This window comes from Acomys russatus, chromosome 12 (assembly GCF_903995435.1).
Source record: "Acomys russatus chromosome 12, mAcoRus1.1, whole genome shotgun sequence".
Lineage (NCBI taxonomy): Eukaryota > Metazoa > Chordata > Mammalia > Rodentia > Muridae > Acomys > Acomys russatus.
Window position 1 is genome coordinate 27,006,048 of NC_067148.1, and position 26,857 is coordinate 27,032,904.

Genomic DNA, 26,857 nt, shown 5'->3' on the forward strand with positions numbered 1-26,857 from the left:
GTCACTCCACATGAAAGAAACGTGGGGCCCGGCATGGTGGCACATGCCTTTAATCCTAGCATTCAGGAGGCAGAGGCAGGGAGATCGCTGTGAGTTCATGACCAGCCTGGTCTACAAAGTGAGTCCAGGGCAGCCAAGACAATACAGAGAAACCATGTCTTGGTGGGGGGAGGGGGAGAAAGTAACATGGTAAAGGAGAGGCTATACTGAACAAAAAAGCTGAGCTAGTTGCTCTAAAAAAAAAAAAAAAAGTCACAAGACCTGAGCTTAGGGGTGAGGATGGTTTCTTCAATAGTTAAAATTGCTAGGTGAACGTTTAAAGAGCAAGGGGCAGGAGAAGGTTCAGTCAGTAAATCACTTGCTGTGCAAACACAAAGACCTGAGTTCAGTGGCTCACGCCTTTAATCCCAGCACTCTGGAGGCAGAGGCAGATGGATAGCTGTGAGTTCGAGGCCAGCCTGGTCTACAAAGTGAGTCCAGGACAGCCAAGGCTACACAGAGAAACCCTGTCTTGAAAAACAAAACAAAAACAAAAGCTGGTGTTCAGACCACCAACACCCAGGTATATTTGCCTGTGACATAGCACTGGGGTAGGGTTAGGGAACAGGTAGATTCCTGACACTCATGTGCCAGCCAGTTTAGCCAAATGGGTGAGCTCCATGTTTGGCGAGATGTCCTGTCCCCAAAAGTAAGATGGATTGCTAGAGAAATAGTTCAGTGTTCATCCAGCACTTGGTGCTCTTCCAGAGGCCCAGAGTTCAACTGGGCAGCGCACATACCTGTGCAACGCCAGCTTTGGGGCATCTGATGCCATCTTCTGACCTCCACAGGCACCTGCACTTACTCTCATATACCCACACACAGTAACACAGATACATATATTAAAACAAACAAAAATAAACATTTTTAAAATTTAGGAGATAGAAATTTTTTTATGGTCTAATCTTTTTTTTTTTTAATTTTTATTTATTATTATATATGCAGTGCTCTGGCTAGAAGAGAGCATCAGATCACATTACAGATGGTTGTGAGCCACCATGTGGATGCTGGGCATTGAACTCAGGACCTCAGGAGGAACAGTCAGTGCCCTTAACCTCTGAGCCACCTCCCCATCCCCGAGATAGAAGTTTTTTAAAAAGATGGAGAACAATTGAGAAAGAAATTGACATCAACCTCTGCCTCTGCCTCTGCACACACACATACACACACATACACACACACACACACACACACACACACACACACTATGTAGAGAAAGAATATTCTCTAAAGCACTAGAGGTAGACCTGAAAGTTTCCAAAAAAGAGATTCTGGGTACCAGCAGCACCTGCCCAACACCGTCCCCAATATCCCTCCAGAGAACAGTCCAGAGGGGGCCCATGAGGCCATCTGGATTGTATTAACAAGGTACTGGTTCTGTCCAGGTCCCTGGGACTCTAGCATCCATGCTGTTCTCCAGCTGTAGACAGAGCTTCCAAGGGCTGTATCTGGTAATACAGCAGAGGCCACTTTCTCAGTGTCTGGACCACTCGGGCCCAGGCTACCCCACTTGCAACTTTTCAGTGGTAGGTTTCATCTTCAAGGTGTTTTTATCCCTTTGATATAAAAACAACAACAACACACACACACACACACACACACTTCAACAGGATCTATCTCCAGTCTCATGCACCAGACAAAACTGCTCTGCAGTGACAGCAGCCAAATCCACCCGAGGGTCAAGGTGCACAGCCCTGATTATGTATCTAGTGTTCAAGAGAGCCAAGAAGTAGGGTTACAGGAAACATAACTCCATGGCCAGAGGTGAAAACCAAGCACCAAAGAAGTCTACATTACCCAGCTGAAGCCAGTGCCTTCTGCTGATTTGCCTTGCCCAAGGGGATAAGTGGGGGGTGGGGCTGGCAGCAAGAGCAGGTGTGGGAACAGTGGTCAGGAAGCAGGTGCAGGGGCGGAGGGCAGGGTTAGGGCAGGACTGAGCAGGGTAGGGGCAGGGCAAGGGCAGGGTAGAGGCAGGGCAAGGGCAGGGCAGCACAGGTCAGAGTAGAACACTCTTGTAAACGGGTAGGGGCAGGGCAGGACAGGACAGAGTTGAATACTCTTGTAATCGGAAAACCACGTGGTTTCAGTGTTGTACAGCTCTGCCCCTGCTGGAGTCCACCTCACTTTTGATGGCTGTGAGGAGAAAATCAGAGCTATCCCACATAGTCTACCTTCGTAGTCTTGAGACTGGAAGTCTGGGGAGGTGAGTGACAATAGTAACAACTTACTGAGCACCTAGTACCTGCCAAGCCTGAGCTTTTCATGAGTCGTCTCACATGTCAGTTGTGGCTGATGGACTCCAGAAACGGGCAGTCTGTCTTGTCTTCATCACTTGATATTTTTTTATCAAGTTACTTAATCTATTTTTTGCCTCTGTTTCCTCCTCATCTGCAAAACAGAAATAATAAAGCTGCTTGTCTCACAGGGCTGCAAGGGGCCACATGCTCTGCGCTGCCTTAGGATGCATTCTGCACGGTGTCTGGGAGACGCTGAACACTGCACAAGCATTACATTGACACATGGGAACTGCTAAGCCTGACCCACTCCCACAGGGTACATGTGCTATCTGGAGAAAAGCTTGGCTCTTTTAACAAAGGTTCAACTTCTCAGTGGCTTAAACACAGCGATTTGTTTCTACCATAACTATCCATAGGTAAGAAGGCGAGATGAGGGATGGGGGTGAAGATATGGGGGACTGTGTCCCCCAAAGTTCATATGTTGGAAAGTTCTCACCTATAGGGAAATACTGAGATGGGGACTTTTGAGGGTGATGAGGTCACAGTCTTTCCTTGGGAATGGACGAGGGCTGTGATCATGACAGTAGACACATAATCTTGAGAGTGGGCTTTCTATTTGAGTGAGTTCATCTTTATCTTGCACTCGAGCATGCCTTTTGTCTTCTGTCTTCTGCCATAAAGTCCCCGATAGCTAAAGGTTCTTGATCTCAGATTTCTTCACTCTTCAGATCCCTGAGAAATAAATTTCATTGCAAAGTAGCCAGTCTGAGATACCCTGCTAGGGCAACACACAATAGATATAGACAGGCAGATCTAGATGAGGGGAGAGGAGGTTCTGCCATCTTCAGCCTACATCTCCCACCATGGTGATCTAAAGGTTGTTCCAGTGCTGGCTAACATAATCCCTATTAGGAGCCTAGGGGATGCTTCCCCCTGTCATGGGCACCCCTATGTTGTTGCTTGAGATATTGCTGCTGAAATCTCATTGGCTAGATTTAGTCACATGGCCACACTATCTGCAAAAGAAGCTGTGAGGTTTTACTGATAGAAGAGGGAACTGAATCCATGGGCCTGCCTGTCCCCAACAGGAAGAAACATTCATATCCTCTGAAGAGTTCAAGGAGGCAGTTCCACCTGGGCATCAGTTCTCTGTGGTATCGGTTTCCCATTTCCAGGCGGCTCTGTTCTGATGCACTGTAGCCTAACTGGCAGAGAACCCTTCCATACTAACCATTAATGACATTGGGAGAGAAACAGGATAAATGCAATGAAAACATACCGAAATAGGAAAAGATGGCCAACACGCAGGGACCACTGGATATTAACAGTCCCTACGTCCAGGCAGCACACTTGACTATTACTGGGACTGTTTTCTAGGATCTTGGCTTCCCGTGTGGGCAGCTTTGCCCATGAGAACTTGTTCCTAACCTGGTACTTACTACAGCTGTGTGTGGGGGGGAGGGGGTGTCACCACAACGTGAGGAACTGTATTAAAGGGTCACAGAATTAGGAAGGTTGAGGACCACTAGACTGAAAGGAACTCTCCTTTCCTTTTGCACATCTGTTTGTGGGTTTTGGTCTGTTTGTCGTGTGTGCGTGTGTGTGTGTGTGTGTGTGTGTGTGTGTGTGTGTGTGTGTGTGTGTGTTTGACAGGGTCTCATATATCCCAGGCTGTCTTGAACCCCCTATGTAGCTGAGGATGACCTTCAACTTCTGACCCTCCTGCGTCCATCCCTGAGTACTGAGGGTCACTGTACACACTACCATGCTGACTTTATGAGGCGCTGGGGATCAAACTCAGGCCTCATGCAACCCAGGCAAGCACTCCACCCACTGGGGTACCTCCCCAGCCCAGTCTTCTTTTTCCTTCATTTCCCATTTCTGCTCCTGTTCCCATTCATTTTCTTTCTTTTTAGTGCCGTGTCCTTTGCGTCCACCTCAGTGCAGAGCTGCCCCTCCGTGTGCAAATATCTTTCAGCTCATTTGATTGCTGGCCCCTGGGTGGCCAAATTATGTTGGCTAGTTGTGATGAAAAGTCCCTTTGGGGACCGTGCAGACCCAATTAAAGTCTACTGTGGTTGTTTGCTTGCCAGATGACCTTGGAAAGCATTGCCTGGTTTCTCTGAGTTCCTTTCCATGCCTGGATGGTGCAGTGAAAACATTATGTAACGGAGACAGCCAAACGGACCTGCTGTCTAGTTGTCTTTTCTTTCAGTGGTAGCATTGAATGAATTTCAACCAGAATGGCTGCCCACAGAAACTTCTGAGATTTCCCCCCAACTCCCTGCCCCTTGAAGCCTTTTGCGGCTAAGTTTGGCCAATTCGACCTGAGTGGAAGTTAAGGTTTAGGTCTTAGAAGGTGTGTGAATTCTTTTCTTTGTCCCTTTCCCTTCTTCTGACGGGAAAGTTAGTGAAAGAGTAGATGTGAGGAGGAAGATGCTTTGAACGGTTTCACAACCACTCTGCCAGCTCTAGCCTCTCTATAGACTATAATTGTTTGAAGTGTCTTTCACCCCATGTGCGTGTGTGCGTGTGCGTGTGTGTGTGTGTATGTGTGTGTCTATGAGAGAGAGAGAGGGGAGGTGGAAAGAGGGAAGTTGCATGTACATGTATTCCCAGAAGCCAGAGGAAGTTGTTGGGTGTCCCAGGGTATCAGTCCCCACCTTAATACTTCTTGAGGCAGAGTCTCTCGCTAAACCTGAAACTAGTCTGGAGACCCAGTGAGCCTCCTGTTTCCACACTTCCACAGAAAGTGACCACATCCAACATTTTATGTGGGTGCTGGGAACTTCAGCTAAGCTCCTCAGCAAGTGCTCTTACCTACACTGAGCCAACACTCAAGCTCCCAAGGTGCTCTTAAATTGGGTCTTTGTTACGGCAACCAAATATCTATCTTAACTAATTTTGTTTGGAAATGACGCTACTTAGAAACCTAAAACAAATACTGGTTTGGAGACTGACTAGCAGCTAGCAAGGAAAATAGCACACACTGTGGACCATGGGCACATTTCAGCAAAACACAAAGTACGACTGTCCTCTGTAATACCTAGGCAGTAGAGCACGGGCTGATCGCCTCCTTTTCTCTGAGGTGGCCCATTTTCTGTGCCTCAGAAGTTTCTGTGCCTCTGGCAGCAGATCCAGGCCCCAGGGACACACATGAAAAGTGAAAGCTTCTCCTGGCACAGTTCTCTGCCACTCTCCTTGGAGGCCATTGCAGGTGCTTTGAGGGAGGAAAGGAAATGCGTTCACCAAATCCAACAGGAAATTCAACATTCCGTTCCTGGTGTCCAGGACCAGGGGGTCGCAGTGAAAGAGACGGGAATGACAAGGGGAAGGGAGGGACAGGGAGAGACAGGGAGAGGGAAGCCAGAACAGCTGGGTCAGCGTCCCACATTTGGACTCTGACTCAGGCCCTAGGAATGCCAAGGAAGGGGGTGAGCCGCACCAGAGACAGGCTGGGCTCCCCTCTGGCACAGAGAGATGCAGAGTCAGTACCTCATGATGAGTTAGGGGCTGGGCCCCCTGCACATCCACTCATCTCACAACTACAGGTTGGCTCGTGTGCTGCACGCAGGTATGAGCCCAAGCTCTCAATCCCATCTCTCACCTTCGTGATGACCAGCAGAGTGGTGGTCACCTGCCTGACCCACCTTCTCCGTCTTTTCATCTTTCACTTAAGAACGGGAGAGGTTGGCAGAACCCAAAATGGAATGTCTAGGACATATCCTGACTGCTCTCTCAGGACCACCCACAACCCCCTCCCCTACCTCCAGCCTCAGGCATATCCTTCCTAACTCATCCCACCCTCGCTCGGGAAGTTTGTGTGGAGGATGAAAGAAAAGGCGGCCAATTTTCCTCCTTTGAACTCTCAATTCGAAAATGAGAATTCTGCCTCCGCAGCGCCCCCAAGCTGCAGTGCTGGAACAGCTGCAGTTTGAGCGCTCCCTCCCAAGACCTGACAATCAAAGTGAACCCGATCCCCCGAGGGCCCACTGCCAGGGACTGGCCCAGAATAGTGCTACCCGTCGCCTCCTGTCGCGCACTTGCTAGCAGACTTGAGCTGGCCGCATGGAGCCCGAGCTGGAGCACACACTGCCTGGGGTACCGGGGTCCCAGGGGGCCGGCGCTGGGATGGAGAAGGACAGCAAGCTTGTGGCCGTGTGTGTGTGTGTGTGTGTGTGTGTGTGTGTGTGTGTGTGTGTGTGGCCCGCATGCTTGTTGTACATTACTCTGTGGGTGTGAGCAGGCCGGTGCTGTATAGTATGTATTTTGTATGTACGTGCCTGTATGAAGTTTCGTGTGTGCCAGGGGGTGCGCAACTGTGTATGTTGTGTGTCTATATACACGTGGTGTTTGTGTGGGTGTGCTTTTTAAAGGGGACAACCCAGGGACTTTAAAACAGAAAGCATTTTCACAACATTTCAGACATTCTCTCCTATAGACCCTGACCTGGAGCCACCGTGGGGGTCCAGAGAGTCAAGGTGGGTGGAATGTTGCTCCCTGAGGGTCTAGCCTTTTCTCTTTAGCCCCCTTGTTGCCCACCTTTCTGAACCTCGATCCTTAACCCTTAGCTTGGCTTGTGTTGGGAGAGGCTTTTCCTCTTCTCTTCCATCTTCTCCCCCCTCCTTTCCCCCGTGTGTGTCCCCCACCTTTCCTTTCCTCTTTGCTGAAGATCTGAACCCCAATGCTGATCTTACTGCTTTCCAGTTCCGCGATTTGTGACAAATTTTTTGTTTTGTTCTGTTTTGGTTTTTGTTTTTCGAGACAAGGTTTCTCTGTGTAGCCTTGGCTATCCTGGACTAACTTTGTAGACCAGGCTAGCCTTGAACTTACAATGATCCGCCTGCCTCTGCCTCCCGAGTGCTGGGATTAAAGGCGTGCGCCACCACCGCCCGGCTTGTGACAAATTTCTTAACCTCTCTGAGTTTCTGGTCCCTTGCTGCTAAAAAGGGATGCTTCTCCTATTTATAATATGTGCCTTGGAAGATTCCTATGAATGAAAAATGAAAAGTATGTCTGAGAGTGTGTGCGTGCATGTGTGTGTGTGTGTGTGTGTGTGTGTGTGTGTGTGTTTGTGTGTGTGTGTGTGTGTGCACGCGCATGCATTTTGATAACTTCCAATATTCTCACTAATGACATTGTACTTGGCTTTATTGTATCACTCCCTATTAATCAAACAGGTTCCTTTCCTCCTACTAGAGATGAACTTTCTAGAACAAGGAGAAAGCTCATGGCCACCATCTGCTGTGGCCACCAGCTCAGAAAGAGCTCATGTCATACGGGATGTCAAGGTTTCCAGATGGACGAGGCAGGAGGCTGTAGAGGAAGCAGAGCCACCAGGTTTGGAACAAGGTGAGGCCAAGGTCAGTTATGGTGACAGGGGACAGCAGACAACACGAATTCTAGAGTGGGGCTTGACCTCAGATCTCCTCACCATGTGGAGTTAGGTCCAGTCTCATCTTGCGGCCCCAGTCTCACTACTGGGCAGCAACTGTGCTACCAACCCAGGCCCAGCACAGCCACCTTGGAAAGATGGAAGAGTGTCTTTCTGCTAGGACTCTGAGGCTACACTATCCCGGTGCCCCCAATGTTGCCAAACAGTGAAAGCACAGAGAACGTGCTTTGGAAGATGAAGTTACTGTCCTCCATGCCTTCTTCCCCCAACAGGTGCCCAGTCCGGACCAGCTGCTGAGTCTGACAGGCAGGAGGCCACATTCCCAAAGGCCACACCCTTGGCTCAAGCTGTTCCCTTGGCTGGAGTAGAGATCTCCCCCACTGGGTGGAACCTCCTCTTACCCGACTGTGCAGCCTCAGCAGTGGGCTCCAGCACAGGTGGCCTGGAGGTGGACATCGAGTTTCCAGCCTCAGAGGCCTGGGACTGTGAACTTGAAGGTCTGGGGGAGGACAGGCCTCGGCCTTGCCCATCCCCACAGGCCCCACTTCTGAGCCTGAGCTGGGATGATGAGTTGCAGAAGCCTGGAGCCCAGGTCTATATGCACTTCATGCAGGAACACAGCTGCTACGATGCCATGGCCACCAGCTCCAAACTGGTCATCTTTGACACCACTCTGGAGGTAAGATCCTGGCTTGGCCCACACTTGAGCTCAAAGTGCAACTGCTCACCTCTGTAGCTACCCCTGATACTCTCCCAGATGCTCTGTCAAGTCATAGTGCCTGAAAGCCTCTTCTTTGGGACTCCTTCTTAGCATCGCACAGTAGGGAGAGGGCATGCTTTGTGGGGACGCCCTAATTGCTATCACAACTCTGTCACCTTGAATCTGCCAAACATGGAGTTGGTCACTGTAGCTCCATCATCTATAAAATGGGGACCAGAAGCTTTCTCCACCCCCCACCCCCCGCCCTCCATTTCAAAGGAGTCTTAGGACAACTCAGGACAAAGTAAGAAGAACTTGTAAACTTGAAAGACATTACAGACGACAGACAATAGAACAATGCTAAGTGCTCTGGAACCTGCTCTTCCATTAGGCTAAACGGACCCCACTCTTAGCCCTGTTACTGCAGAGCAGATGGTGCACATGTGTTCAAGGCATGGTATGTGTGCTGTCCACAGAACACAATCTGGCTCTGGTGTTTTGCAAAGAAATACATTATTTTAATGGCTTTGCTTAACTTTGGTGTATGTTAAAGAGTTGGGTACAGTAGCCCATGCCTGTAATCCCAGTACTGAGGGAGCTGAGGTAGGAGAGTCTCAAGTTCCAGGCCAGCCTGGAAACCAAACAACAACATATAAAACGAAAAACAAAAACAAACAAACAACAACAACAAAAACCCAGCCAGGTGGTAGTGGCGCACACCTTTAATCCCAGCACTTGGGAAGCAGAGGTAGGCAGATCGCTGTGAGTTCGAGGCCCAGCCTGGTTACAAAGTGAGTCCAGGACGGCCAAGGCTACATTGAGAAACTCTGTCCCAAAAAAAAACAAAACAAAACAAAACCACAAACACAAACATAGAAAGGGAGGACAGGAGAGAAGAGGGAAGAGTTGAGGAAAGGGAAGAAGAGATGGGAAGGAAGGAAGGAAAGAAAAGATGAAAACCAAGTACCAGCCAACACATACAGGTAGTTTTGCTTAGCATAAGGATCAAAGTAAGTTAGTTTCGATTTTAGTGAGGAAACTGACGTAGCTATGCAAGTGTTTTGTGGATAATTATTACCTCTAGTACTTAGATGAGCAAAACTACACCATTGTCTGTATGCCCGTGACCTCCATGTCAAAACCCTGCCGTGTCTAATGGCTGTCTCTGTGAACACAAACAGCCTTATCTATGTGGCAGACGAGATCTTGTTTTGGGAGAGAGGCAGGCTCTTGTGGAGAAGAACCAGGGAGAAGATTCCATGGGAGGACCCTGGTGGGGACAGCACGAGGGGAGGATGAGCAGCTGTCGTTCCTTCCTGCCCTTCAGATCAAGAAGGCTTTCTTTGCTATGGTGGAAAACGGTGTGAGGGCAGCCCCTCTGTGGGACAGCAAGAAGCAGTGTTTTGTCGGTAAGGAGAGGCGGTTGGACCTGATATGGTGCAAGAAGGCTGGCGGGACGGGGTCCTCGATGAGCCTTGCACTTAGGCCTAACCCATCAACCCTGCAGGGATGCTCACCATCACAGACTTCATCCTGGTGTTGCACCGTTACTACAGATCCCCCCTGGTGAGTTCTGAGGTGTCAGGTGGGCTGAGATAGGGGCCTGATGTGCCAGGGCCCATGTCTGACCCCCAAATCTCACCAATGCCTTTAGGTTCAGATCTATGAGATTGAAGAACATAAGATTGAGACCTGGAGGGGTAAGTTGGAGAGGCTTCCAGGTTAAGTTTGGGGCCTAGGACAGAAGGTGGGATTTCCTGGAGAGCACAAGGCTGTGAGGAAGCCTCAAGTGCCTGCAGGAAGGGAAGCAGTCAAGAGACTGCGTGAGGCCACTGGGGACTCCTGTGGTTTTTCTGCAGAGATCTACCTACAAGGCTGCTTTAAGCCTCTAGTCTCCATCTCTCCCAATGACAGGTAAACATTCTCTGTGTTCACCTGAGCACCTCTCTGTGTGCCTGTCTCCTCTGTCTGTCTGTCTGTCTGTCTGTCAGTCTGTCTGTCTGTAAGGTTGTGTGTGTGTGTGTGTGTGTGTGTGTGTGTGTGCACATGAATAGGGCAGAACACATTTTGCAGGAGTTGGTTCTTTTCTTTCACCATCAGGGGTGCAGGGATTGAGCTCAGGTCATCAGGCTTGGCAACAAGGGCTTTTTTGTGTGTTTGGCTGGTTTAAGGTGTGTGTGTGTGTGTGTGTGTGTGTGTGTGTGTGTGTGTGTGTGTGTGTGTGTGTTTTATTATTGTTTGTTGTTTGAGACCAGGCTTCTCTATGTAACAGCACTGGCTGTTCTGAACTCGTTTTGTAGACCAGGCTGGCCTTGAACTCACAGAGATCCGCCTGCTTCTGCCTCCCAAGTACTGGGGTTAAAGGCATGTGCCACCACACCCAGCTCAGCAACAAGGGCTTTTACATGCTGAGCCATCTTGCCATCTTGCTTAAGATTCTTGAATCATGCCCTGTGCTATCCCACTCAATCCTGCATTCATTCACTCCTTCTGGGATGCTGAGGGGAGAGGGGGCTTTGGTGCCCTGTTTGGGGGTCCCAGATGGAGGGTCTCTACCACGTTGCTCCTAGTCTCAGTGCTTCCACTCTCTAAAGTCTGTTTGAAGCTGTCTACGCCCTCATCAAGAACCGAATCCACCGCCTGCCGGTCCTGGACCCAGTCTCCGGAACCGTGCTGTACATACTCACGCACAAGCGGCTACTTAAGTTCCTGCACATATTTGTAAGCCTGGCATGGTGGGAGCAAGGCGGGGGTGGTGGTGGTGGGGAGAGCCACGGGAGACACTATAGATCAAGTGTGGCAGCCCAGGCAAAGGGAGGGAGGAGCTGGAGGCCCCAGGAGCTACTTGATCTAATGAGATCACCACTGTGTCCCATCCCAACAGGGTGCCCTGTTGCCCCGGCCTTCCTTCCTCTGCCGCACTATCCAAGATTTGGGCATCGGCACATTCCGAGATTTGGCTGTAGTTCTGGAAACAGCTCCTATCCTGACCGCGCTGGACATCTTTGTGGATCGACGTGTGTCGGCACTGCCTGTGGTCAATGAATCTGGTAGTATCTCTGGGACGAAAGGGTGGGCAAAGACCTGACTGAGAGAATGTAGGCGGGGCGTGGGGCCAACGTCTTCCGGCCCAAAATGAGTGGAATTAGAAGTCACTGCTTGCTTTGAACTTTGGACCAGTTATTTAGCCTTTCCGAGACTCAGCTTCCCCAACTGTGAAAAGGATTTTTTTTCCCCCCTGGCCAGGGGTGTTGCTTGGAGACAAGGTCTCACTATGTAGCCCACATTGGCCTCAAACCCACGGCAGTTCTGCCTCCCTCCTAATGATGGATTGTGGGAAGGTACCACCACGCCCCATTTGTGGAGGAGACTCTTTCTGACTTTGAGGGAGGATTGGTAAGACTGTCTGCAATAAGATGAGTAAGATAGCAGAAAACAGCAAATCCTTCTGTGTTCGCCTTAAAATGGACCGTGGGTACTGCACCTCAAGCAATACCTCACTGTCCTGTTCTAGAAAGGGTCAAACAGACAGCAAGAGTATTTCTTAATTAGACTAGACCACCAGGTATTTCAAAGTCGGGGCCAGGAAAAATGTTTCGGTGCATAAAGTGATTCGTATTTAGAGTTTGGGTTCTTCAGCACTTATAAAGGTGGGAGTATCGTGGAAGCTTGCCTGTAATCCCAGGGCTCTGGAGGTGGCAGCAGAGGACCCCTGGGACAATAAGTTGATTTGCTAGACTAGCTGAACCTTACAGTACCAGGTTCCATGAGAGATCTTGCCTGAATAAACCAAGTGGAAAGTAATAGACACCAGGCACCAACCTATGCCCTCCACACATGCAGGAGCCTCCACACACACAAGCCCACACATATGAGAACACACACACATCCACACACATGCAGGAGAACATGCATATGCCCACACACGTGAGAATACACACAAACACACACACATACACACGATCACACACACAAATGCCTACACATACACAGACACTATATATACTGTATTTTTTAAAAAGAGGTAATTCAAAGTTATATTCACCAGAATGAAGCTGGATATTATGAAGGACTTTTAACTTATACTTAAATATGAAATGCTTCAAAGGACCAGCTCACCATTTTTCTGAGGTAACCAGGTAAATTAAAGACATTGGCTCAGCCAGGCGTGGTGGCGCACGCCTTTAATCTCAGCATTCGGGAGGCGGAGGCAGGCAAATCACTGTGAGTTCCAGGCTAGCCTGGTCTACAAAGGGAGTCTAGGACAGCGAAGGCTACATAAAGAAACCCTGTCTTGAAACAAAACAAAACAAAAAAAGACATTGGCTCACATCACCCCTATACAATTCAGTCTATACCTCTTTTTTTTTTTTCCCAGTCTATACCTCTTACAATAAGCACATTTTATACTACCCAACCCAACTGTGAATAACTGGGCAGGTGAGATACTTAGCCAGTAAAGGCACTTACCAATCAAGCTTGTTGACCTGCGTTCAATCCCCAGAACACACACAAAGATGGAAAGAGAGAACCAGCTCCTGAAATTTGTTCTCCTCCGACCTCTACAGGCACACCGTGGCACATGCACACACAATAGTAATAAATAGAGTGTAAAGTTTTATTTATTTACTTATTTATTTATTTGGGTGTCTATGTGCCCCCATGCATATGAGGAAATCAGGGAACAGCATTTAGGACTTGTTTCTTTCCTTCTACTGTGTGAGTTCCAGGGATCAAATTCAGGCTGTCAGGACTGGAAGCAAGGGCCTTTACAAACTTAGCCATCTCACTGGCCCTTAAAGTAATTTTTAAAAGAGAGAAGTTATTTTTAAAACTGTGAATAATTTATTGTGACCTACTTTCCCATCCTTATTCTCATTTTCCCATTTCTCACTTGTCCCTGAAGTCTGTTTAAATCCAAGACTGTTCTCTTTCCTCTCATTTTCATAGCACAAGACAGTTGGAACATCTGAATTAGTTTTTCTATGTTCTACCTTCAAGGATATGGAGATGGCTCAGCAGGTAGAGACACTTGCAGCCTTCAATCACTGGGACCCACACAGAATAGAAGGAGAGAATTGACCTGAAGATTGTCCTCTGACTTTCACATATGTATGCTATGGCACTCAATGCACATGTACACGTGTACATGCATGCATGCACGCACGCACACACACAATGTAATTTAAAAGGTTAAAAAAATTACTGAGCTAGAGATATGGTTCAGCAGTTAAGAGCTGGCTGCTCTTCCAGAAGACCTGGGTTCAATTCCCAGCACCCACATGGCAATTCACAACTGTCTGTAACTCTAGTTCCAGGGTGTCCAATCCCCTGCCTTCACACAGACGTACATGCAGGCAAAACATCAAAGCACATAAATAATAATGATCAGCATTTTTAAAAAATCCTATCTCCAGATTTGTCCATTTGCTTCCTGGAGATGACCGTGCCTTGTTCCTCTGGTTCCTGTTTCATGTGAACGAGAAACTGAAGCTTAAAGGCATAATGTCTGTGCACGGTGAGGCTGCATTATCTCACAGGCAATGCCATGTTCTCAGTGCAGCTCACAGAAGGACTCAAGTCAGGTGCCTCAGTGGTCCTCAACCTATCTTCTTCCCTGTCTTTCTTCTCCATCCCCACTGCAGGTCAGGTCGTGGGCCTCTACTCCCGCTTTGATGTCATTGTAAGTGTCTGTGGAGACCAGGGCTGCTGCAGGGAGGTTGCAGTATAAGGCTCAATGGGACGGATCTGTGCTGCCCTTTGCATGTGTGTCAGAGTGCAGTCTCCAGGCTGCAGCCTGGGTGATGAGGCAATTCATGACTCTTCTCTCTGCCCCAGCACCTGGCTGCCCAGCAAACCTACAACCATCTGGACATGAGTGTGGGAGAAGCTTTGAGGCAGAGGACACTGTGTCTGGAGGGAGTTCTCTCCTGCCAGCCCCATGAGAGCCTGGGTGAAGTCATTGACAGGATTGCGCGGGAACAGGTACCTTGCACCCCCCGCCAGGCACGCCCTCGGCACAGATGGCCTAATTATTCTTTGCATAGCTCTTGCCATGCCTGTATCCTGGGCACTTGGCCTACCTTCCCTTTCATGACCAACTTTTGGCATCTGCATTGGTAGGTGTCTAGTCCTGTTCATGGGGGCCCTTGTGCCAAGATCCACAGCCAGCTGAGTGGTCAAAGCCATGGCCAGCTGTTCCCAGGACATGTCCTTTGCTCCTTGAGCTGTGTTAAGCTCCCCTGTTCCTTGGGACCGGCTCTATTTGCTGCCACAGCCAAAAGCTCTACCCCCTCCCTGAACACTGTGGACCCACAGGTGCACAGGCTGGTATTGGTGGATGAGACCCAGCATCTTCTGGGCGTGGTCTCCCTCTCTGATATACTCCAAGCGCTGGTACTCAGCCCAGCTGGCATCGATGCCCTCAGTGCCTGAGAGTTCCTGAGTCCTCACTTCCAAGCCTTCTTCCTCCACCGGGAATCCACTGAAAGGATGTTGGAACTTGAAGGGGGAACTTGGCCCTCATCTTCGCCCACTTCCTTTTGTTGGTTCTGTTTTGGTACAGGTAAGCCTTGCCATGGGCTGGAGAGCTAGTCCTTCAAGCTTCCCAAGCTCCTAGATCTCAAGTAAGGGTACCCCAAGGATGTCCACTCATATCTGAGCAGCTCTGTAGTAGCTGGCAACATAAGGCTTTACAGACCACTTTTTTTTTGTCCCATTTCCAGCTGATGTCGTGGATGTCCCGCTGGAAGGGATGGATGGTGGTGGGGCATTCCTAGCTCTAAGGTGTATTTGCCTTCTCTCCATTCGATTCCCACTTGCTGGGAACTTCTTGAGAATAAAGCAAGCTAACAAACTTTCCTTGAATGCATCTCCATCACCAACACAAACTAACACAGGAGGGAGGGGCCACCTACCGCTCATTTCAGTGAATTTGTCAGACTGCAGACTATCCCGGTACCATGCTTGGTTGCGGGGGAGGGCATTGCCAAAGGATAGGGCAGAAATCCCACCCAGTTGGCGGTAGATGGTGAGATTCCTTCTGGCATGGCACCTCCACAAATCCTTCACTGTTTCCTCTTTTTTTTTTTCCACAGGCTCTCTGGCCTTCTGTAATTGTCCTCGCTATATTTATACTCCCAGAAGCCTTTGGGCATGCCCAGTGCACCAGGATGATGAGATTAAGAATGATGGAGTCAAGCCTGAAAGTCCCTGAACCAGAGACACCACAATCAGTCTTGGATCATCTGTGTGCCCAGTGTCTCCTTATGCCTTTCCCTCACCTGGGTCAGGGCCAGGCTCACTGTGGCAATGAGCATGTGGCCTATGGATTTAGCTGGGGGCCTGGAATGCTTGGTTTCTGGACCATGTACACTCATATCTCTAGTTCCTAGGAGCCCTGGCTGTTCTTTCCCTGTGGGAGCCACCATTGCACCACAACCAGTCACCATCCTACTCTCCTGGCACTATCTGAGCTGCTGGAAGCTAACACTGAGCAGCTGTCTGCTAGCCTGAGTGCTCCTGACACTGTTGCACAGGGACCTCCTTAACTCTCACCAGTGAGCAGTGTTCTGTCCCCTCAGCGTCCCCTCCCCCTAGACAAATGATCTTGTACTCAGATCCTTGAGAATGAGCAATCGAGAAAAAGAAACAAGGGGGCTGGAGAGATGGCTCAGTGGTTAAGAGCACTGCTTGCTCTTCCAAAGGACCCAGGTTCGATTCCCAGCACCCACGTGGCAGCTCACAACTGTCTGTAACTCAAGGTCTGACACCCTCACACCAACACACATAAATTAGAATTAAATAAAATATTTAAAGGAAAAAGAAAAAGAAACAAAAGAGCAAGCCATGACCTTGGATGCTACCGGCTTACTCAAATGCTACAATCACTGAAATGAACTTCTGGTGAACTCCTTGTGTCTCCCGAATTCAAAGACTTGAAGGAAAACCTGCAATTGACACAAGCTGCAAGTGGCCTTTATTTTGTGCATAGAATGTTATTCTGCCAACAGTTTTTTTTTTAACCTTTGATTTGTAACAAAATGATAAGGAAACTTAATTAATTACTCACATAGTCGGTGAAACCCAGTCCACACACAAATGGGAGTCTCCAGGAAACATAACTGATCCTGTAACACTGGATGTAATTTCTACCATGACGTCGGCTCACCAGGTACAAAGAAATTAGATATTAATCTCGTTCAGTTCTGGGTCTCTTTATCTGCTGTTACCCTCCCCTGCGATGACATGGGCTCTTGGATTCAGTGGTCCAATGCAGAAAGAGTGGATTCGTGTTTCTATGGTCTTTTAAAAATCCTTTTCATTTACTTATTTTATTGTGTACGCATGCAGGCATAAGCGTGCCACGATGGAGTGTGGAGTGTGATTGTGTGTGTGCATGTAGGTGTGAGGGGCCCACAGTGCAGATCAGTGGACAACCTCAGGCACAGGTCCTCCCCTTCTACATTTTTTTTTTTTTTTTTTTTTTTTTTTTGGTATTTCAAGACAGGATTTCTCTGTGTAGCCTTGGCTGTCCTGGACTCCCTTTGTAGACCAGACTGGCCTGGAACTCACAGTGATCCACCAGCCTCTGCCTCCTGAGTGCTGGACTAAAGGCGTGCCCCACCACACCCGGCATCCCTTCCACCTTTTGAGACAGGGTCTCTTTGTTGTGTTGCAGGTGCTAAGTAACCTCTTGGGGGTTCTATGTCTGCCTCTTATCTCAGGACTACAGATTCCACTATTCCTGCCTTGTTGAACTTAAGTTCTGGGAACTTGAACTCAGGTCTTCACGTTTGTGTGCCATACGTTTTAGCCACTGAGCCACTGAGCCATCTCACCAGCTTGCTTTTCTTCCTCCCCCGTCCCCCATTTCCTTCCCTTTCCTCCTCCTTCTCTTTCTCCTCCTCCTCTTTCTTCATCTTTTAAACTTTTTCTTGGGACAGGGTTTCACTACATATCCCCAGCTGGCCTAGAACTCACTATGTAGGCCATGCTGGCATCTAACTCACAGAGACTCACATGCCTCTGCCTCCCAAGTGGTGTGGGGTTTAAAGCCATGTGCCACCATGCCCAGTTGGGTAGTCCCATTTTTAAATTTTTTGGGCAAGGGGAAATCTTCATACTGTTGACCATATGGCTGTGACTTTTCTCCCTGAGCTACAGACTGTGAACACTGACTTTCAAACCCCAAACTCCCAGTCTCATCACACAGACACCCGACTCAGGCTCCTTGCTTCAGCCTCCAGGGTAGCTGGGGCTATAGACATTCACTGTGGTGCCTACTAGGTAGCTTTTCCTATCTACAGCTGAAGGGGGACTGTCACGGTGACCTTTTTGGGTGTCCATAACTGCTCTACTATTGAAATCTAAGAAGGCATGTGGTGCTTTCAGGCTCCAAGAAGTGGGCCCATCAGGGCCACCCACCATGATTCTAAGGTGCAAAACAGCAAAGGAGGAGTCAGGTGCTAGGTGACCAAAAAGGAGAACAGATACCCTCCCCTCAATTTTGAATTTTAAATTTTATTTTAAATTGTACCCAAGGACTGCCATGTGATCCAAGGTGCTCTATTGTCTTAAGTGAGTGCTGCTCAGTAGAGGTTGTGCTGGACATTCAGGGCCCTTCTATAGGAAAGTCATAGAGCTCCCCTGTTGAATCTGTCTTCCTGACTTGTGACACGATACTGGTCAGGGATCACTGTGCCAAGGTTTCTGGACATGCCCCCAATGGAGGCAGGAGCCCAGCTCATGGTTGTCTCTGCAGAAAGCGCAGGCTCACCTTCTTGTTAGGAACCAGGACGATGCGGGCCACAGACTTCACTTCTCCCATCCCAGGAGCCAGGACCACTTCATACTGTTGTATCAGCTGGCCGAGAGAAAGGGCAGGACCACTGGAATCTTGACCTCCAATTCCTGATCCCTCTGTTGGCTTCTACCCTGGACCTCCCTGCCTCCCCTCTCCCTGAATTCCTCCATTTTATCTGACCCACACAACCCTCCCCACATCCCTGCTCACCCTTGACAGCAGCAGTTTCATCTCCAGCTCAGCAATCCTGCGGCCCAGGCAAGACCGAACCCCATAGCCGAAGGGCACAGAGCCGAATGGGTGTTGGACCCCGGAGTTATCAGTCTCTTTCTGCCTCAGCCATCGGTGAGGCTGGAAGCTCTCAGGCTCAGGAAAGACACTGGGATCCCTGGACACCACATAGTGGCATAACACAAATTGGGTCTACAGAGGGAGAGTGGCAGTGTGACCATTAGCAAAGGCTGCAGGCCCTCCTGGGCACCTGGGTACCCGAGCTCCACTCACGTTCTTGGGGAAGAGGAAGCCACCAACTTCAGTTTCCTTTTCCGTGATGATCCGGGAGTTTGTGGGGACCACGGGGTAGAGGCTGCAGAGAAAACAAAGTCTACACTCTGCTTCCAGATTGGGCAGAGGGGAGTCCCACTCATTCTTGACTTCTGGTGATTAGATTTTCTTCCCATAGCTCTCTTGTCCCTAACCTCCCTACCCAAGGGTAGTCTCCTCTTTCTGATTATAACCCCTATGCATGTAGAATTATAGCCTACCGCAGAGTCTCCTTAATCACAGCTTTGAGCAGGGGCATGTGGGCAAAGTCCTTATTCTGGGGCACCTTCCCAAAGGGCACCACACCAGTCACTTCCTTGTGCAAGGCCTCCTGGATCTCCTTGTTCTTTGAAAGGTGATACAGGGCCCAGGTCATTGTGTTGGATGTCTAGGAGATAGGATGGGAGATGAAGATGAAGTAAGGGCAGGGGGTGGGGTGGGGTGGAATTTCTAAAAGGCTAGCTAAGTGGTGAGAGGGTCTGTGAGTGGGTGTGGTTCCAATGTACAGGAAAGCTGGCTTGCCACCAGGATGACAGAAAAAAGAGATGAGGGTTCCTGGAGACCTCTATGTAAACATGAACCTGCCTGTGATCCTAGCACTCGGGGAGGCAGAGGCGGGTGGATCTCTGTGAGTTCAAGGCCAGACTGGTCTAAAAAGTGAGTCCAGGACAGCCAAGGCTACACAGAAAAACCCTGTCTCAAAAAAAATTAAAAATTAAAAAAAGGAAAGAAAGAAAGAAAAATAGAGAAAGGTTGCATTTCAATCATATAGGGGACTATAAAAAAAGAGCATGCCACAGAAATCTTGGAAATTGGTCCCCTGGGTACAGAAGGAGCCACATGCTTTTAATCCCAGCACTCTGGAGGCAGAGGCTGGTGGATCTCTGTGAGTTCAAGGCTACGCCTGGTTTACAAAGTGAGTCAGGACAGTCAGGGCTATTACACAGAAAACCCTGTCCCAAAAAAAATCAAAAGAAAACAAAACAAACAACCTGTTCAGCTCAATTGGGCAATCAACCACAGTGATACAGAAGAAGCTAGTTTGAGAGACAAAGGTCAGGATAGGGGAATAGGGCTTGGGGGGTCATGGGAACAATCCCGGATAAAATCAGGTAGTCCTTGGTCTCCCTGCTAGCCTGTCTGATGTACCGTGTCCACCCCAGCCAAGAGCAGCTCAGGAAAGGTGCCAATGGCCTCCTCAGGACTGAGCAATTCATTGGCCAGCAAGAAGTGCAGGTAGCCGGATATCTGGACCCCATCTGGCCCAGCTGCCTGTAGCTGGGATTCAATCTCCTTGACTTTTTGATCAATCAGCTTCTTCCCTTTGGGAGAAAACAGAGGACGGTGAATTTAAACCATGCTAAAAGCAGAGGGGAGTTATGGGAGTGGCCAGCTTCCTTCCTTGGCCCCTGATTGGGGCATCTCACCAAAGGAGAAAATGTTATCCCAGCCATTCAGGTATCGGTTCCAAAAGGGCAGCAGAGGACGAGTCCACTTGGGAAGGAAAGTAACATAGAGCAAGTTCTGGAACATAAGCCCAACAGATCTGATGAAGGTGGAAGTGTCCTCAGGGATGGAGGGCTCCAGGCAGCCAATCCTTTTCTCAAAGAGGATATAGCAGATGGCTACAAAGTACAGAGGCCGTCACAGTGTCACAGAAGGCAGAGCCAGAGGACTCATTCCTGCCCTTCCTCCCAAGCCCCCTCTGGCCCCTCCCGCCTCCCTCCACCCAGCCCCACCCCCACCCCATGCCAGCCTCTCCCAGCAAGGGTACCTTCCAAGGCAAGGTAATAGAAATGTTGAGCCACATCTGGCACCAGGTCCCCTGACGCACTCTCAGCAAGCACCTGGTCCAGCCGAGTCATAAAGTCACTGATCACCTCATTGAGGGCATCTGTGTAGAGTGCTGCCTCAGCGGGCTTCAGCAGCCTCTGGTTCAAAGCCTTACGCAGCTGGAACCACTGCTGTCCTTGTCTGGAGAATGTCAAGAATAGCACAAAGATGGGATTCAAATAAATGGTATTTCCCATTTGCCCCCAAGGTCTCCCAGAGAGTCAAGGTAATTTCAGACTCCTGGAATTTAGAACCAGGCAATCCTCAAATATAATTGATATGCTCTAAGAAGCACAAAACTGCCAAGTGTGGCTGCATACGCCTGTGATCCCAGCATTTGGAGGGCTGCCTAGACGTCATGAGACCCTGACTGTGGTGAGTGGATTTTAAAAAAAAGGGGGGGGTGGTGGATTAAGACCAGGTAGTGGCGGCATATGCCTCTAATCCTAGCACTCCAGAGGCAGAGGCAGACAGATCTCTGAGTTTCAGGCCAGCCTGGTCTACAGAGTGAGTTCCAGGACTGTCAAGGCGACACAAAGAAACCCTGTCTCAGGGGGAAAAAAATAAAAGAAAGAATGATCTACAAAACCTCAGAGTCCCACCACAGCACTGTGTGAACGGGTAAGGCAGTCTTCTAGAATCAGCAGAGCAGCAAATACAAGGTGGTCTTGTGCTAGAAGGAAGAGAGGAAACCCCCACCACTGTGTATGTTTGCACACTTCTGTGTAAAGTGAGAACGAAGTCTCAACTAACAGTACCGATGGCTTAGGAGAACAAAATGGGACTGAGGTGGATACTTAGCAGGTCACTGATAAAAAAAAAATTGGGAATTTCATTGTATAATGATTACTATTAACCAGATGTAGTGGTACATACTTGTGGAGGCTGAGGCAAGAGAATCAAGATGTCTGAGGTCAGTCTGGGCTAAATAATGAATTTAAAACTAGTCTGGACTATATGAGGTCCTGTCTCAAAACAAATAAGCAAACAAACAAACAAATAAACAAAACCCAACATTACTATCAAAAATTTGAAAAAAAAAAAAAAAAACAGCTGGGTGTGTGATCTTGCACTCCTGTAATCCCAGCTCTCGGGGAGGTAGAGGCAGGCAGATTGCTATGAGTTCAAGGCCAACATGGTCTACAAAGTGAGTCCAGGACAGCCAAGGCTACACAGAAAAATCCTGCCTCAAAAAAAACCAAAAATAAATAAATAAATAAAACAATTAAGTTTTAAAAAAGAAAAAATAATAATAATGGGCTGAAGAGATGGCTCAGAGGTTAAGATGGCTGCTCCTCCAGAGGTTCAATTCCCAGCACCCACATGGTGGCTCACATCTGTAACTGCCATTTCCAGGAGATCCATTAGCCAATGCAAGCACCGAAAGAACATGATAAGCAGGTGTACAAATACCCATACACATAAAAAATATTTTTTTTAATCTTTAAAAACAAAACTTAAAACTTTGAAATCAACCTCAACCATTCCTCTCAAGAGCTTTGTGTTTGAGGAAGGAAATGACAAGCAGAACAGCTGCAATAGGTGGTTAAGCTTTCTCAAGGAGCTAACCATGCAGACCTTTAATGACAGCCCAGGCAGAAGCTACTCCTCGGGGGACAGCTACTGTGTAAAATAAAACTCCAAGGCAGATGTGTTAAAACACAGCCACACAAGAACAAGCAGCATAGTTTTACAAAAGTAGCCTTTACTTATTGGTTAGTTGGGGTTTGTTTGTCTGTCTGTTTGTTTGTTTGAGACAGGGTCTCCTGTAGCCCAGGCTGCCCTTGAATTCATGATCCTCCCGCTTCCACCTCCGGAGTCCTGGGATTGGAGGCATGTGCCACCACACCTAGCACAAAGTGGCACTTTAGGCTTTAGACCTAATTAGACCCCCAAAGGGGGGGCTCAAGTCAGATCCAGGTGGCCTCCCTGTAGCCCACAGGATCAGTGAGATTGAAGAGGTCTAAACTGTATTCTCTAGTCTCATAATTTGGAACAAAGGTCCTAAGGATTATTATCTTACTTATGACACTGTCCACCTGTGAAGGAGACAGGAACAAGAAAGGAAACCTGAGAGACTGCATCTATGATGCAAATCTGCCATGAGCCTGTGGCCGGATGTTTGAGTTCCAGAATCAGGAAGATTTACATCATCACTGGCTAGGTAGGTGTGTCACCTCTGGCATGCCCATGGTTCCTACAGGTGTGTCTTCAGCTGTAACATGGCGATAATGATACCATCCACTCAAGGGCTTATTGTAAGGGTAAGAGGAAGTCACAGCATACAGAGGTGAGCCTGGTATGTGGCATCATCGAAATACAGCTATGATCAATGTGGCATATACACTAAAGCATGATGGGAACGCCACTTCCTGTTTTGGGGGTTCTATTGACTCAGCTAAGAGATGTCTGAACGCAGCCAGTAACAACCAGTGGCACTGGGAATTGCTTATCTCCAATAATTCCACTGCCTACTTCAGTGGTCTGATAAGTAAATAACAGTCCATCCTTCAGACATCGCTGCCAGAATAATAATCCCTTTCTAGGCACAACCGACATCTCTATCTATCTACATGTGTGTGGAGGGCATCCGTGAAGCTGATAGCCCATGATTTGTGTGCCATACAACACGCTCTGAGATATAACTTGATGAAATTAAATGGAGCCCTCTCAACTAAATGGTAATGGTGCTTTGTCCACTATGAATTGACCTATTTTCAACCACAATTCAGAAAAACAAGTCAGAAGCCAGGCCTAATGGTTCAGGCCTGGAGTCTCAAGATATCCGTAGTGATAGAGACCCTTCAGAACCTATAAATCACACAGGGGCTGGGAATGTAGCTCAGTGGTTGAGTAAGTTCTTAGTGTGCATGGGGGCCTCAGGCTCACGACCGCCTACCACACACAAATCTGAAAAGGCCTTGCAGACATTTCAGTCTGAACACCCTAGAGTATAGATCTGAAACACAAAGACAAGGAAAAGGAAATTATTTGCTTGTCCAAAATGACATAATGTGCCAGGCAGTGGTGGCACACGCCTTGAATCCCAGAACTTGGGAGGCAGAGGCAGGTGGATCTCTGTGAGTTTGAGGCCAGTCTGGATCACAGAGCTAGTTCCAGGACAGCCAGAGCTGTTACACAGAGAAACCCTGTCTCGAAAAACAAAATGAAACAAAACAAAAAACAAACAAACAAAAAACCCCAACAACAAAAACAAACAAACAAAAAGTGACATAATGTATTGGTAGAAAAGACAGTGGCTGGTCCCTGGGTCTCAGTCTACCTCAATGACTGCTCTCTAGACAAGCGGCAGGCTCAGGGACAGTGGGAGGTCCCACTCTGCCGTGCGTTTGAGTGCCTGCCTGTGCCTACTACTCTCTTTCCACCTGGTCCTCTATGGCCATGCTCCCGTCCCTTTGAGACCCAGCTCACGTGGTGAAGATCCCATAGGTGAAGCCCTTGTAGTCTCGGTGATCTCTCCACTGCTCCATGCGGTCTCTCGTGGGGTGCTTGTCCTCCTGTCGCATCAACTGCTCCAAGAGTGAGGCACTGGCCAGATTCACTAGGCTGTGAGTCCCGAGAGAGGATGTCCATATTGGACCATACCTGACCTTGTTCAGCGCCTGTGGGTGTTAACCAAAGCAGAATAACTGGGGTCCGGTTGAGACTGACATTTCTAGAAGGAAAGATGGTGTGGGAGAGGGTTTGATGGCCACACCAGGACCAGCGGGCAGTACAAAAGTGCCTTGTGTAAGAGGAAGGCATGTGGTGGTCAGGGGTTCTACAGACAGAGACAGAAAAAGCAACCTTACAAAGAGCAAGACTACTGAGACCAGTATGACCGGTACCGGGGTGGGAGGATCTAAGGCCTGCGGAGGAACATGGGTATATGGGAGCCTGGGGTTGAGGTCTATCGCAGATTAAGTGCACATGTTTGTTTTAAGGAATCTGAGCTCTTTACTAAGTCTAAAGTTCCTTCTTAACACTTAAATCTACTGTAGCAAAAAGGCACAATGATATATTATTATGAAAATGCCATAGTAAAACTCATCACTTTGCATGCCAGCTTAGACTAAATAAATAAATAAATAAATAAATAAATAAATAAATAAATAAATAAATTAGGACCAGTGAGATGGCTCAATGGGCAAGGTGCTTACAATCAAGCCATGACCTAAGTATGATGCCCAGGACCTACATGGTAGAAAGAACCAACTCCTACAAGTTGTCCTCTGACCTACACACACACACACACACACACACACACACACACACACACACACACACGTATACACATGAGCACCACACATAAACATACACACTATGCACACATATACATGCACATACACACACAAATAAATAAATGTAGTAAAAATTTTAGATATTAGAAAATGTTAAAGATAAATAAATCTTGTTGCAGGATATTTGATCATGCTGTGAACCCCAAGATTGTGTACTGGAAAAACCTGTTTCTAGATGTGGTGTGGCTCAGCCCTAGCACACACCTTTAATCCAAGAACTTTCTGTAAACAGGATTAAATAGTCAACCAAAGGTTAAGAGGCAGAGCAAGCAGCCAGTTGGCAGGGAGTGAACATTAAACAAACAAACAAACAAACAAAAAACCCATAGAAACTGAGAGACATCCAGAAGGTGGATAGAGAGACTCACAAGAAGTAAAAAGAAGGGACATTCAGTTTGAGGGTTTTTTTAAGACAGCATGGAGAAGAAGAGACTTTTCCTTCTGGGATGTCGGCTGAGGAGGAAGGTCAGCTGGGTGCTTTCTCTGCTTCTCTGAGCTTGTAGGCTTTCACCCCACCATCAGGATCCTGAGCCTTTATTGATAAAATGGAATCTTTGGGATTTTGTTTTAAATAACAAAATCTACTGTAGCTTGTAGCTCATGAGTTAAACAAAACATCTTATATAATTACCAAGAGAAAGAAAACACAATTAAGAATTTAAGGAAAAGCATAAACTGAGATAGGAAATGTAAGGTCAAATACAAAGTAGGTTGTGTTCTGTTTGTTTGTTTTTAAAGCAACAACAACCAAGTAATGAATGTGCTATGTAATTCCTAAATGTGGGCCAAAAGCCGAGAATGTGCCTAGAAAGCTCGAGACCCTGCTTGGGCCTGCACAGGCACATCTGAGACTTTCTTTTCTTTCTTTCTTTTTTTTTTTTATTTTTTATTTTTTTATTTTTTTATACAGATTTTGCCCCCATGTGTGCCTGCCACAGGAGGACAGCAGATCTCCAGATCTCATTATAGATGGTTGTGAGCAATCATGTGGTTGCTGGGAACTGAACTCAGGACCTTTGGAAGAACAGACAGTGCTCTTAACCTCTGAGTCATCTCCCCAGACCCTTTGTTTTGTTTTTTAAATGTTGTTGTTGTTGTTGTTTTTCAAGACAGGTTTTCTCTGTATAACAGAGTCCTAGCTGTCCTGGAACTCACACTGTAGACCAGGCTGGCCTTGAACTCACAGAGATCCACCTGCCTCTGCCTCCAGAGTACTGGGATCAAAGGCCGGCGCCACCACACCTGGCTATATCTTAGACTTTCTAAGGCACTTGCTAACTGACACTCTTAGCCAGCATCTGGGAAATTGGCATTGTCATGGGCTAGAAGCATCATTCTGTGGTAAAAAGCTTGCTTACCTTGAGCAAGGCCCTGGCTGTTACAGTGTATTAACAGTTGCTGTAAATGAGAGAGGAAAAGAGGATGGAGGGGAGGCCTAAAAGGAACCTATGACCATGAACCAGAATTTACTGTCTAAGTTACACCCACGTAGTGAAAGAAAATAAAACCCCATGGCTTTCCAGTCACTCCTTCTTTCCCAATTGTTCCAGAAGAGACTCAGAGTCAGCTCCAGTAGAGAAATTAGGCTGGAGGGCTTCTTGCGAAACAAACAGTAGAGTTACAGAGAAAAGACTCATCTCTGAGGTCACAGAGGAAACTCCTGATCTATAGATAGTCCATAAAAAGTGTCAATCTTACTGGTTCTCACCAATCTCATTGGTCTCTCAGCACCACTATAGCATAATTGCTCCCAATCCGTTGCCCTGTTGTCCAGAATCCACCCTGAGCTAACAACGGCCAGTGCTGTCCACTGCCTAGAAGCCAGTCTTGGCATGCTCCCAAATCCATTTGTTGCCCACTTCCACCTCCCAAGGACATGGCCATTGTGGGCGTGGTAGGACCCTGAAGAGTTAGTTCAACCACAGGAAGGACTTCTACTTCCCCCGCAGGAAAGTCAGACTGTGCAAGCCTGATGAGTAAGACCTCAAATGGCTCACCCCTACT

General features: G+C 48.0%; 2 protein-coding genes across 2 annotated transcripts in view; one reads left to right on the top strand and one right to left on the bottom strand.

Annotated features, from left to right (window-relative positions):
- The first annotated feature begins 6,304 nt into the window (after positions 1–6,304).
- Prkag3 (protein kinase AMP-activated non-catalytic subunit gamma 3) lies at positions 6,305–15,643 on the top strand. Its single transcript, XM_051154076.1, has 14 exons — positions 6,305–6,377; positions 6,718–6,757; positions 7,476–7,628; positions 7,944–8,350; positions 9,699–9,780; positions 9,879–9,937; positions 10,026–10,071; positions 10,231–10,285; positions 10,966–11,092; positions 11,256–11,421; positions 14,017–14,054; positions 14,210–14,356; positions 14,690–14,936; positions 15,469–15,643. The coding sequence occupies exons 1-13, from the start codon at positions 6,345–6,347 to the stop codon at positions 14,804–14,806; spliced, it is 1,470 nt and encodes a 489-aa protein (XP_051010033.1). The 5' UTR covers positions 6,305–6,344; the 3' UTR covers positions 14,807–14,936; positions 15,469–15,643.
- Positions 15,644–17,894: 2,251 nt separating this feature from the next.
- Positions 17,895–26,857, bottom strand: part of LOC127196410 (sterol 26-hydroxylase, mitochondrial) — a 31,740-nt gene continuing 22,777 nt past the window's right edge. The window contains exons 2-9 of the mRNA XM_051154077.1: positions 23,985–24,175; positions 20,494–20,693; positions 20,147–20,344; positions 19,869–20,041; positions 18,941–19,107; positions 18,681–18,762; positions 18,387–18,599; positions 17,895–18,236 (exon numbers count right to left, since the gene is read on the bottom strand). Coding sequence (XP_051010034.1) covers positions 18,117–18,236; positions 18,387–18,599; positions 18,681–18,762; positions 18,941–19,107; positions 19,869–20,041; positions 20,147–20,344; positions 20,494–20,693; positions 23,985–24,175 — 1,344 coding nt within the window. The 3' untranslated portion in view covers positions 17,895–18,116. The remainder of the gene's footprint in view (positions 18,237–18,386; positions 18,600–18,680; positions 18,763–18,940; positions 19,108–19,868; positions 20,042–20,146; positions 20,345–20,493; positions 20,694–23,984; positions 24,176–26,857) is intronic.